Genomic DNA, 13,162 nt, shown 5'->3' on the forward strand with positions numbered 1-13,162 from the left:
CACTCAAGCAGATGAATGTAGTATACCAATGCATATGCCCCGCCCGAGGAAGTGACACAATCTTCAGCAACTGCATTATCCGCAACACCAGGATAATAGGGAGAGCACCCGACCATTGCCGTCTGCGCCTTCTGGAGGCATTACTCATCCAGGAGCAAAAGCTTTACATGAATACGACACAGGAGGCCTTTTTACTCCCAACCTGTGTGCGAAGAAACGCACCATTACTGGCAAATGACTCCATATCTCCAGCTGAAAACGTTTCAATTCAAGAAAATAACACCGGAGACGACCCTAACACTATCAACAATACCAGTAGTGATGTCATGAAGCCATTGACCAATCAAAATGAAGTTCGGTGTGACGTCGTGCAACTGAGAAGATTGGCACGACTGCTGAGCATGCGCTCGGAAACTGGTTTGAGCCCACATCTTGGCAGCCAATCGTAAAGCAGCTCACTAGTCATGAGCCAATGAAAAAGCAGCAGCATGAAGACCCCCACTGCACCGCCAGTACAAAAGCAGATTGGGATCAGGATCGATCCATTTTTTATTCTTGCGGAGTTTGCTAGTGCTCTCCTACCTCTGATAGTGCGATCGTATGCTTTACAGACAGTGACTGTTATTTTCACAATATTTCTCTGACATTTACATGGGAGAAATACAGTAGTGATTTGTGTCAAGTGCTTTTTTGTGCAACTTTTTCAAGGGAACAGTGACATTTTATTGTGATTATTGAGTGGATTGTATTTTTTTTGTGCATGTGTGTGTGTTATCTTTTCTTTTTTGTCTCTTCCATACAGGAGGTTTTTGTAAACATCTAATCTTGCTGGGAAGAGAACCGGATTCCACTCTTTCCTTGACCTGCCCAATGCCCCTGAATCTGCCAGAAGGAAAATCATGGACTCTGATGACTCAGACTGCGACCTCAACCCCACTTTGGATGTTAACATGAACGACAACAACCCTGCCTCTATTAATTCTGCCTCTGAAAATCCTTCCTCTGCAAACCTTGCACCTGATCATGGAGCAAACCCTGACCCTTTCACCTCCGATGAAGGAGGATTGCAGACACTAGTCCAAAAAAAAAAAAAAAAAAAAGAAGAAGAAGAATGCCAGTAAGTTAAGCAATAGTGCTTCATCAAACACCAACAACCCTTTGAAAAGTTCCATTAAGCCACAGGCTAATCCCTTTCCCAAATACAGGGTATTAGTGTCTGGAATGTCCTAAGCTAAAATTGCTGCCTTAGAAACTGACAACCTCACCCTTCTAATGACAGCTAGACCCAACCTTGAAGGGGATTTTACTATCACCCACAAAAAATCAAGAAACTGCAGATTTCTTAAAAAAGCAACACTAACCTAACCATGCTTGATCCTGGTATTATTTCCTGTCAGCCTGGAAATAATACCCCTTCTGAACCATCCTCCCATTCTATGTGGTGAAAGGTATATCAGCACCAAGACCAAGCAACCTCAACCCAAACAAAAAGTTTTGTGCACCTTCAAAGAACCCATCCCCCTATGTATAAATTTAGGTATCTTGGGAACCTTCCCTGCATAATATTTTACACCTGAAGCTTTGCAGTGTTTTAGGTGTCATTGGTTTGGTCACCACCAAGAACAGTGTGCCAGTTTTGAAATCTGTGGAATAACCTGACCTTTGCCCTTAATCAAATCGTGTAACTGTTCCACACTCTCATGTAAATGATGTCTACATAAAATCAAGCCTTTGACCCTACTGCAATTAGTATAGCCATCCAGAAGATACAAGAATCACTGTTGATGTGGGCAAATTCATGAGCCCACACAGTGACTCCAAGTCTACCACCAGCTCTGACACATACCAGAACATTCTGCTGAACAACGTCAGAGATCCATTGAAAATACTTTAATGAAACATAAATGGAGTTCGGCCCAAATTTCCCCTGTTGCAGTCGCAAACACCCCTAGGAAACCATGATATAATTGTTCTACAAGAAACACTTCTTTGAGAAAATACATCCTTTTTCTTCAAAGGCTACACTGTATATCGGACACCACATACAGGCAACTCAAGAGGGCTACTGACACTCATTAAAAACAGTATTCCTGCCTCCCAAATTACAAACATTGACTGTGGACCAGGTGTTCAAACATTGAGCATTATTTTAGAAGGCACAACACTTGTAATACACAACTTATACAGATCACCAAACACTGATTTGGAGGCAGATGCACTTTTTAATGCAGCCTCTAGAGAAAATACCCTTATTACAGAAGACTTCAATGCCCATCATCCCTTTCTCAGATCCAAAGCATTTAACCAACCCTGCAGGATGCCACCTGCACTTTCTCTTCCAAGAATTTCCCAGTCAATCTTTTAAATAATTGCAATGGGTGTAAGATGGTGTACCTGTCCACTCCATTTGTACCAGGTCTCTTCAGATATCTGGACAGCATGAGTTGAGACTTGAGTGCGTACTGCCAGCAGCTGTGTCTTCTGAAGAGTTTTTGCACTTGATATACTTTTCTATTCATTTCCCTTATTCGAAAGTTATAGTATACCAGGCATCTTTGTGGTTTTGTGTTTGCAGGTGGGTATTTCTTTTTTGGCATGGATACACTCACGGCATTAGTTATGCTATTAGCACCTCAGTGGCTTGGTCGGTTTAGTCATGGCCTGCCACCCCGGTGGTCACGACTTCAGTTCTCGGGCATTCCATTGAGGGGTCAGAGATGTGTATTTCTGGTGATAGAAGTTCACTCTCGACGTGGTGGACTGCTTTTGGTGTGGTGTCCGTCCTCCTTATATTTGGGGGCGTCAGCAGGGTGTCTGCCCCATGCTGATCTCCTGATCTCCCATTGGCTAGTAGTGGTAAGTCTTCGTTTTCATTGGTGGCTTGAGCCAGATCTCTAGCTACTTTTGCCGAGTCAATGGTTGCGAAGCTGCAGGCTCTGCAGCCATCTAGACCTCCTGAGCTGTGTGCAACGTTGTTGGACGTTGCGTTACGTCATGGCTAATATGATCGTCGTTGCCTGCAGGAGTATCTCGTTCAGGGGCATTGTCTTCCGTAGAGTTGTTGTGGTCGGTGGTGTCTTTGTTGGTGGCAGGTCTTCTCATACTCGTGGGGAGGAGAAATTTTTCCTGCATCGTATTCAGTGTTGGTTTTATTTGCTGGATGAGAACCATCTCTAGCAGGCGTAACAGACGGGCATCCGCTATTCGGAGAATAGAGAAGAATCTCTACAAGTGTAACACTGCTGAAGTAGCCATTACTTTGAATAAAGTATTATTATTATTATTATTATTATTATTATTATTATTATTATTATTATTATTATTATTATTATTATTATTATTATTCAGAAGATGAAACCTGTACATTATTGTTATGACTTATTCGCTTGTGTTTATTGCTCATTTATGCCAGTTCTATTATTATTTTGCATTATTTTTGGGATTCATTCCCTTGTATTTATTGCTCATTTATGTCAGGCATAGGATAAATAACAGACAGTACCTGGATAAATGGGATAGACCGAACTGTAGTACCTGTAAAAAAGAGGACAGTCACAACAATAATACCTGGTCGAAAGGGACGGACGGACAGGCAGTACAGTAAGGCCTGGTTAAAGGAGTCAGACAGCTCAGTCATACCTGGATAAAAGGGACAGCCACAGGATGCCTGGAATGCACTGGAAACCAAGGCGCGGCAGCTGAGCGCGTGTCCTCCAAACTTGATCTCTTCGTGAGTAACGTCAAATATGGAGCCAAGGTTTTTGCCTTATTCTTTCCCAATATTCAATTAACTTTCAGTCACCTCTTCTTCTTCTTCTTCTTTTTCTTCTTCTTGTTATTATTATTTTTTTTTTCTATCACAGTCCTCCAATTCGACTGGGTGGTATTTATAGTGTGGGGTTCCGGGTTGCATCCTGCCTCCTTAGGAGTCCATCACTTTTCTTTTAATGTGCGCCGTTTCTAGGATCACACTCTTCAGCATGAATCCTGGTGCTACTTCAGGCTCTACTTTTTCCAGATTCCTTTTAAGGGATCTTGGGATCGTGCCTTGTGTTCTATTATTATTACTATTATTATTATTATTATTATTATTATTATTATTATTATTATTATTATTATTATTATTATTATTATCCTTAAGAATAATAATCTTGAATCCACGACGCTTTACCTGTTGAAAAAATGAGTACTACTGGTGACTGTCAAATTTACCTTTGGATAAACTCCTGGGCATTACATGAATGCATTTATTAAAATTGCACATCATTCCCAGAAATTGCGCAATTTCCTGGCACCATTATGCGAAACAAGCCGAGAACTGTCGTCTATTAACTGCTCGGCTTCTCGAGTCTAACGAGGCAATCATCTCAGCCAACCTAAGCGCAGAAGTGGGCGCTTCTCTGCACCTCGCTGATTGCCTGAGATGGCCTCATCCTCCAAAGGATGAAAGGATTTAAATCGTCCATCCGTGAGTACCTGTATGAATGCAGCACAACTCAACGGGCAATATCACTATTTGAATAAACGTGGACAGGGCGAGGAAAAATAAGCAATTTTTGTAAAGTTATTGAATGTAGTAAGCGTTCGAGATACTTCCGAAAGCCTGTATGAGTATTATAATGACGCCAATTATTATATTATTATGCATTTTATTAGTATATATAATTCCATGCTCATCACAGACTATATTGCAGTTGCTTAGATCGAGACCATTTTTCTGCTGCCATCGTAGAAAGAATCAAATATTAGGGAGAGGTGATGATGTCCTCACAGTTCTTATCCGCAGGATAAGGTTCATAGTTCACATTGATCTGAGCAGCTTCGTCTTCGGGGTGCTAAGTCTCTCAGTGCAAGTCAGAAGTCATCATTATCTGGCATCAAGAGAAAACTGAACTGTGGAATAATCACCAACCCACGTTTCCGTCAAAAGACGGTAACCGTCAACTGGCGATCTCTGTGACGTAAGGGCGAGTTCCCTCTATATATAAACGGATTTGAATCGACTCGTTGCTGCTGCGCTGCTGCTGCTGCTGCTGCGGGTTCGGGTCAGACATTTTGCGTGGTGTCCGAACCTCCAGAGACTGCTACATTCAGCCGGAGGCTTTCGTCGAAAGGCACCAAACTGGCCGAGCAATGGCCGGTTTCGCGTTTGAGGGAGTCTCAAAAGACAACAAGAAAGACGAGAGGCAAGTGCTTAGTGTGTGCTTAGTTTGTTTATCTTCTGAATATCATTTCATTCTAATCCTGTGTGATTTTGAATCGAAGGTTATTCGTTTACTGTCGAAGAAGATTTCGCCAGAGACATAATCCCAGTTACTTGCATTATAAAGCCGGAGACGTAGACACAATTGAAGCATGATCTGGTTTGGTTTAAAAATAAAAATCGAAGAACTATCATTAAAAAATGTATATTCTGGCTCTAAACAAAGTCGAAAACAATAAAAGAACGTCGGTTTTGGTAGATATATAAAACATTACACCTCGTGTATAAGTTGCTTGAATGAGAAGGAGGTCGCATATACAACACCAGAAAATGCGCGATCAAAATGACTGCAACTCCTGTGTACTCGGATGCAAAGATCCTTCGCCGGAGTTTGTAGAACCAGCGCCATCTGGGGACATGGCGGCGGCGTCCCCAGCTCCTTGGTCAGATGAATGCTTGCTGAGACCCATCTCATGCTTTCCCCTGTAAGCGGGAAAAATTCGTATGGTGAGGAATATATATATATATATATATATATATATATATATATATATATATATATATATATATATATATATATATATATCTATCTATATATATATATATATATATATATATATATAATATATATATATATATATATATATATATATATAGAGAGAGAGAGAGAGAGAGAGAGAGAGAGAGAGAGAGAGAGAGATAATGCCCAGTAAACGTTATCTTGTGCAACTTGTGTATGGGTCACGTCTTACCGGGTGCTACTGCAACTCGTGATTTTTACAATTAGCTGTCCAGGCAATATATTGTAAATGTGAGAAACAGGAAAGTGAATAAAATGAGCACAATAGGGCAGGACTTATTAGACGATCTGGATACTTGAATTCCTTCTTTTGTCATGACAAACTCATTCCAGAACGTATTAGAGTTCCGCGGCTCTGAGACTGGGTTCGCGTCCTCTGTGAACAAGTTGGTCCCGATCCAAAATGATTTGTCTTTCCAATTATTATCATCAGCTGCTGAAGTCGTTGAAACACCGAATGAGGTTTAGTGTGAAGCATGCGTAAGCATTCATTCATTTCATTTCTAAGTATCCTAAGTTCGTAGTCCATAATAAGAGCAGCGTTCTCTCTTCCTTGCAGAGATGAAAAGACGCCTTTGAAGAAGTTCTTGCCAGATGCAACGTGTGAAGGGTAAGTGATCCGCTTTTTGTTACTTTCGTATTCAGCAGATCCGGATACTCATGGAGCCAGTGCCCATTGCAATATGTAAAAGCTTTTCATCATGGAGCTGGTTACGCCCCGCGCTAACCTTTTAATACCTGATGTGTGTGAATGAAACTGAACCACGTAGGCTGAAAACTACCACTAGAAATAAAGAAAATTGCATTAAAGCGACATGGAAATATGACGATGGAAAAGGTGATAATCAGAAACGTAACAGGCAAAGATCAGAGTTTTACATGAACCTTTTGTAAGAACCAATGAGCTTTATGATTAAATAAATTAGACCCATTTTACTGCGACTTTCATCAGTGCAAGTTAATTATTACTTTGATTTTATAAAAATGAACACACACGCACGTAGTATAGATATATATATATATATATATCTCTATATATATATATATATAATATATAGAATATTATATATATATATATATATATATATATATATATATATATATATATGTAGATAAGATATGTATATATATATATATATATATATCTATATATATTGTGTGTGTGTGTGTGTGTATGTGTATATATATATATATATATATATAATATCTATATATATATGTGTGTGTGTATGTATGTATGTATGTGTATGCATATAGGTATTTGCGTGTGTGCTGCACTTACAGACAATATTCACTCAAAGATTGTACTAGAGTTTGTCTGCAAGGAAGGTTAAAAATTCACTTATGTCTTTCTTTCTTTTATTGTGCAATAACAGTATATCTGATATTAATTTTGTCGTAGTTAATTTAACCATATTTACGAAACATGTAACTTTGACATAATATTATTATCATTATTGTCTATCTCAGTCATCCTGTTCGACTGAGTGGTATTTATAGCGCAAGGTTCCAGGATTGCATCCTGCTTCCTTAGGAGTCCATCACTTTTCTCACTTCTGCATGAGTTCTAGAGCCACTTCGGCATCTAGATTTTCCAGGTTCATTTTCAGGGATCTTGGGATCGTGCCTAGTGTTCCTATGATTATGGATACAATTTCCATTGGTATATCCTATATCCTTATTTCTATTTTCGAGTGTGGATACTTATTAATTTTTTCTTTCTCATTTACTCTGGTGTCCCATGGTCCTGCGACATCAATAAGTGATTCAATCTTCTTGACTTTGTCAATCAACGTCATGTCTGGTCTACAGGCACGATTCCATTGTCCCAGAGGATCTTTGCCTGATCGTTTTCTATCACTCCCTCAGGTTGGTGTTCATACCACTTATTACTGCAAGCTAGCTGGTGTTTCTAGCACAGGCTCCAGTGGAGGGCTTTTGCTACTGAATCATGCCTCTATTTGTACTGGTTCTGTGCAAGTGCCGGACATTTTCTTACTATGTGGTTTATGGCATCGTTTTTCATATTGCACTTCCTGCATATGGTTGAGATGTTGTTTCCATCTATTGTTCTTTGGGCATATCTGGTTCTTAGGGCCTGATCTTGTGCCGCTGTTAGCATTCCTTCTGTTTCCTTCTTGAGCTCTCCCCTCTATAGACATTGCCATGGTTTGTTGCTGGCCAGTTCTTTAATCTGCCCCATGTATACTGTCCGTGCATTGGTTTGTTGTGCCTGTCCTCTGTTCTGTTTTTCTTTCTCATGTGTTTATGTTTCTGGGTCTTTGTCTACTTTTATCAGTCCCTCTTCCCATGCACTACTTAACCACTCGTCTTCACTGGTCTTCAGATATTGATTGCCCCAGTGCTCTGCTCTCGATGTTGGATGTTGACGCAGTCCTCTTTGCTTAGTAGACCTCTCCCTCCTTCCTTTCGTGTTATGTATAGTTCGTCTGTATTTGCTCTTCTGTGTAGTGCTTTGTGTATTGTCATGTGTTTCAGTTTTCTGGTCTATGCTGCAGAGTTCAGCTTCCATCCACTCCACTTCTCCGGGAGGGAAAATCTTGCACGTGGCCCGAGCAAGCTGGAGATCGGATCACGCCTTGTTCTATTTCACATTTATACTTTAGTATGAGTTAAACAAACTTACAGCCATACAGATACTATCCCTATATATGTTACAGATTATCATCAATTTTGAAATTAGATTGAGGAAGCTTTATTGCTTTTGATATGATTGCATACATTTCATAATGATGCAGTATTGATGCTGTCCTGATTTAAATAATTTACGCAGAGCAAATTATGCTTTACACTGCTCTCATATTATAGTTATTACTAAGATTATTATTCTCCCCTAATTAGCACTGCTTTTAAGTTAGCGTGACACAGGTTAGGCTACCTAATCTCATGATGCCCAAACTTTGGAACATCTCTTTGAGTCCTCATATCCTGACACTCCAAACTTTTTCTAAGACTTAGACTGAGGTTAGCACTTGGTCTTTTATACCACTTCTCTCCCTCACTTTTTGCAGATCTGGCCTGGAAAGAGTCGCCCGGTTTTCCTTCTCATTAACTTCTGAATTTAGATGAATACTTGTTTACTTTTGATTATTTCCTGTCTTATTGTCATTCATTGCCTTTTCCTGAATTATTTCCTGTTTTATTGTCCTCCGTCTTTTTTTCCTGATTCATTCTCTGTTTTAATGTCCTCTATTATCCTTTCCTGAATCATTTCCTGTTTTATTGTCTTCCATTGTCTTTTCCTTAATCACTTCCTGCTTTATTGTCCTTCGTTGTCTTTTCTTCCTGAATCATTTCCGGTTTTATTCCCCTCCATTATACTTTCCTGAATCTTCCTATTTTATTGTCCTCCATTGTCTTTTCCTCCTGAATCATTTCTTGTCTTATTGTCCTCCATTGCCTTTTCCTGAATCATTTCCTCTTTTATTGTCCTCCAATGTCATTTCTTCCTGAATCATTTCCTGTTTTATTGTCCTCCATTATACTTTCCTGAATCTTTTCCTGTTTTAGTGTCCTTCATTGTCTTTTCCTGGATCATTTCCTGTTTTACTGTCACCCATTGCCTTTTCCTGAATCATTTCTTGTTTTATTGACCTTCATTGTCTTTTCCCCTTGATGCTGTGATGTCACTGAACAAGTAAATGACCTATGGCACGTCATATTCAGCCTGTGAAGAGCAGGATATCTAAAGGCTACAAATAAAATCATTTTCCAAAATGAATGCCACCAAATTAGGAGTGGTTAACAGATAGCAGAACGCTTTTCACGACTTCTCCGCTTAATCCACATTTGAAGAACCCACACATTATTCAAGTGGGAAAGTACTCTAGTAGTCATATGTCTATGACATGTAATAGCCTCCACATAGCTGCTTGGAGACGAGTAAAGCAAACAAACAATAATGATCCCTTAGGAAGGTGGTACCGTCAGTTGACCTCACGCAGTGCCCTGTAGGCATTACATAAGGTTCTCTGCAGCATCCCTTCGGACCCTAGCTGCAACCCCCACTCATTCCTTTTACTGTATCTCCCTTCATATTCTCTTCCTTCCATCTGACTTTCCCCTCTCTCCTAACGATTGTTTCACAGTGCAACTGCTTTGAGGTTTTCTTCCTGTTACACCTTTTAAACTTTTACTGTTAACTTCTGTTTCTGCTCTTTATCCTAAATTCTGCATTCAATTCAGTTCAGTTCAAACCCCATGAACGTGTCTGCAGTATGACAGCGATGGCATGACAGTGGAGCATTTAGTTATACGAAACATTGTTTGCTTCTTCTCCAGGGAAAGGGACGTCTTGCCAACAAAACGTGTAGGATTTTTCAACTTCGTCAGCGTTCACTGGATGACATCACTCATGTGGAAGGCTTACAAGAGGAAGTTGCGGGACGAGGATCTGTGGTCGCTTCCGGTATGCAAATTCCCAAGATGTACTATACTAATATTGCACCAGCCCAGGTTTTTTTTGCCCTGCACCTATGTTAGGTTAGGTTGGGTTGGGTTAGGTTAGTTTAGGTTAGGTTTGTAGAGTTCTGCAAATTAAATTGTAGGTAATTTGGTTAGTTTTTAAAAACATGGCATCCCACTTTTTTCAGGTAAGTGGTAGCGAAGAGTGTTTGTGAGGCGTCTCAAAATGTCATTGTGTACAACAGTGATACGTCTCATGGTCTCTAGGGTATAGTTCGTCCAGAGGGAACACCCATAAATACTGTAGCAATACGAGCAGAAGAGCAGCAGTTTCACGTCTCTGTGACAGAAGGCAAACCTCCTTGTAATCATGTTGCCAGTTGCACATAATTTACGACGCCTCTATTCAATGTCTGCCGTATCTTTTAGGTTGTCTGTGATAATGTGACCCAAGAATGGAAATTCGTGCACGAATTGCAGCTGATGATTTCCCAGGAAAATTTGTGATTCTGCAATATTCTTAAGCAATTTCAATGCACTGGGTCTTGCTTTCGTTGTATAGGATATCAAATTCCTCAGCATATTGGCAGCAAGCGTCGATGAGTTGTTGGAGACCTTGCTCTGATGGGAAAATCAGAACCATATCGCCGGCGTAACAGATGTCGTTTATCGTTGTTTCATTGACAGTGCATCTGATTGGGAGTGAGTTCAGTTTGACATTCAAGGCATCTGTGTACATATTGAACAGGTATGGTGAAAGAATGACCCTTGCCGAAGCCCGTTTTGGGAGCCGAAGGTGTACGATAAGACATTACCCCATTTGACACAAAATTGCTGTGTGGAGAACCAGCAATATAAAATGCCAATTAAATGTAGAGGTGTGCCTCTTTTATGCAACTTCAGGAGGAGCTTCAGGTAGTTTACTCTGTCAAATGCTTTTTTCACATCTACAAAACAAAGGAAAACAGGAGAGGCTGATGATAGGTAATAGTTCAGCAATTCTTTCAGTATGTAGATGCAGGTGTCGGTTGAGTGGTTTGCTTTAAATCTAAACTGGTTGTCAGTGGTGTGCAGAAAGGGGAGAAGTCTCACTAGAAGGACTGACTCAAGTATCTTCGATGCGATCGTTGTGATTGCAATCGGCTGGTAATTGCCAGGGTCAGCTGCATCTTTTAGCGTGTTTTTGATTGATGGTATCAAGTGAACTAAGAGTAGGGAGACTGGAAGAAACTGGTGAATTATGCACACATTGAATAGGGCAGCTAGCAAAATGTAAATTATCGGATGGCAGAATTTGAAAGCCTCTGCAGGAAGACCATCGCAGTTGGGTGATTTATTATTAGGTAGGCTGTTTATGGGATCGCTGATGTTACTTGGTGTAATACGATCTGCAAAATGAAATTGAATGTTATCAGTAGGGAGGTTATCTACATCCCTTCGGGAGTCATGATCATTTATGTAATTCAGTACATTGTTGAAGTGATCGCCCCACATACTACTGGATTCTAAGTTTCTAGACATTGCATTGGGTCTTCGTTGTTTTTAATTTAATCTGCAGTGTTTAAGAGCAAGTTTGAACTGCACTCTTGCCTGTCTCATTAGTGGTGCAATGTCCTTCCCTCGGGCTACCATTTTTCCTCCTTAGTAAAAACATTTCTCGTGGGTATGTATACAGACCTTTAACCAAGTCATTCCATCCAGTATATTATGAGAATTACCTTGACGAAATCTAAAGGCAGCCCTGCCCAAAGCAAGCATAGTGGAGATTACGTTCGAATAGAATTCATTCAGATCCCTCCTGTGGTGGTCATTTCTACAATTTGTGTTAGTACAAAGTAAGGCATCTGCCGGTTGAACTATTGACCACAACCTGGTTTCCGTGGTCGCCCTAAAGTATCTGATTTTCTGTTGGTTTTTAAAATCCCAGTTTACCGCTGGTGAGCAGTCAGTTAGGGGATTCATGGTAGGGAGGGACTGGGTACTGAATGACACCTGTAATGGGATGTGATCATAGCACGATGCAAGGTCGTAGGGAATATTGCAGGTCATAATAGAATCATGAAGTTGTGGGGATGTGATGCAATGGTCCAGCCAGGAGGTTGTAATTGCGTCCACTCTATTAGGTACATATGAAAAGGAGGAGGGAGGGAGGAGCATTACATCGCTAATTTGGAGAGCATGATTTTGACAGGAGCGAGTAAGTTAATTATAATATTTGTTTTGTGGGGTGAGAATTAAGGTCCCCGATTATACAAATATGACCAGCAGGAGAATCGTGAATAATACTGTATAACTCACCTAGAGTCATGCAGTATTGATCAAAATTATTGTTATTTTCCCAGGGCATATAAACATTAATTATTAGGATTTTAGAGTTCCATACTGTCACTTGAAGCCCCAACAATCTGTCACTCCTGTATGTCATCACATTTAACATGTCTAACGATTTGTGCCACAGGAAAGAAAGGCCCCCTTTCGGGTGACCGGCTATGATTTGATCTGTATCTTGTATCAATGAAGTCGAGAAGGTTCTGAACTTTTCATGTATATAATCGCAAATGACAAGGTCATGTGGCCAGAGGAGCGTTTCTTGCAATGCAATGATGCCTTTGAAGTTTTTGCAGAATATGTTTAGAAGAGGAATGTTCCGCTTGAAGCCAAAAATATTCCAAGAGATTATATCTAATGCATCCATGGCTACTTACAAAGATGGGAAATGACAGCGCAGATCATTTGGGGGGATGGAGGGTTAGCCAGGGGGTGTGGGCAGTCACTCGCCTTAGGAGGTTGGCTGTCAATTACGGTGGAAGTGACCCTGCTTAGGGTGTCAGTAAGTTCCCCTGAGGGGTGGGGTTGGACCCGGATCACGTTATATCTTGAGACAATGATATTAGGTCCAAAATTCTCGCATCGAGGTGTTGAAATAGGCAGGTAATCCTGTAAGCCACTTTATG

The 13,162-nt window shown here is 40.4% G+C and overlaps 1 protein-coding gene across 1 annotated transcript in view; it reads left to right on the forward strand.

The window, feature by feature from the left end:
• Nucleotides 1-899: 899 nt before the first annotated feature.
• The window catches only part of LOC135208165 (ATP-binding cassette sub-family C member 12-like), a 58,319-nt gene continuing 46,056 nt past the window's right edge, over nucleotides 900-13,162 (forward strand). The window contains exons 1-3 of the mRNA XM_064240302.1: nucleotides 900-1,117; nucleotides 6,343-6,393; nucleotides 10,086-10,212. Of these exons, the coding sequence (XP_064096372.1) occupies nucleotides 900-1,117; nucleotides 6,343-6,393; nucleotides 10,086-10,212 (396 nt within the window). The remainder of the gene's footprint in view (nucleotides 1,118-6,342; nucleotides 6,394-10,085; nucleotides 10,213-13,162) is intronic.

The sequence above is a fragment of the Macrobrachium nipponense genome, chromosome 35, assembly GCF_015104395.2.
Source record: "Macrobrachium nipponense isolate FS-2020 chromosome 35, ASM1510439v2, whole genome shotgun sequence".
Taxonomy (NCBI): Eukaryota; Metazoa; Arthropoda; class Malacostraca; order Decapoda; family Palaemonidae; genus Macrobrachium; species Macrobrachium nipponense.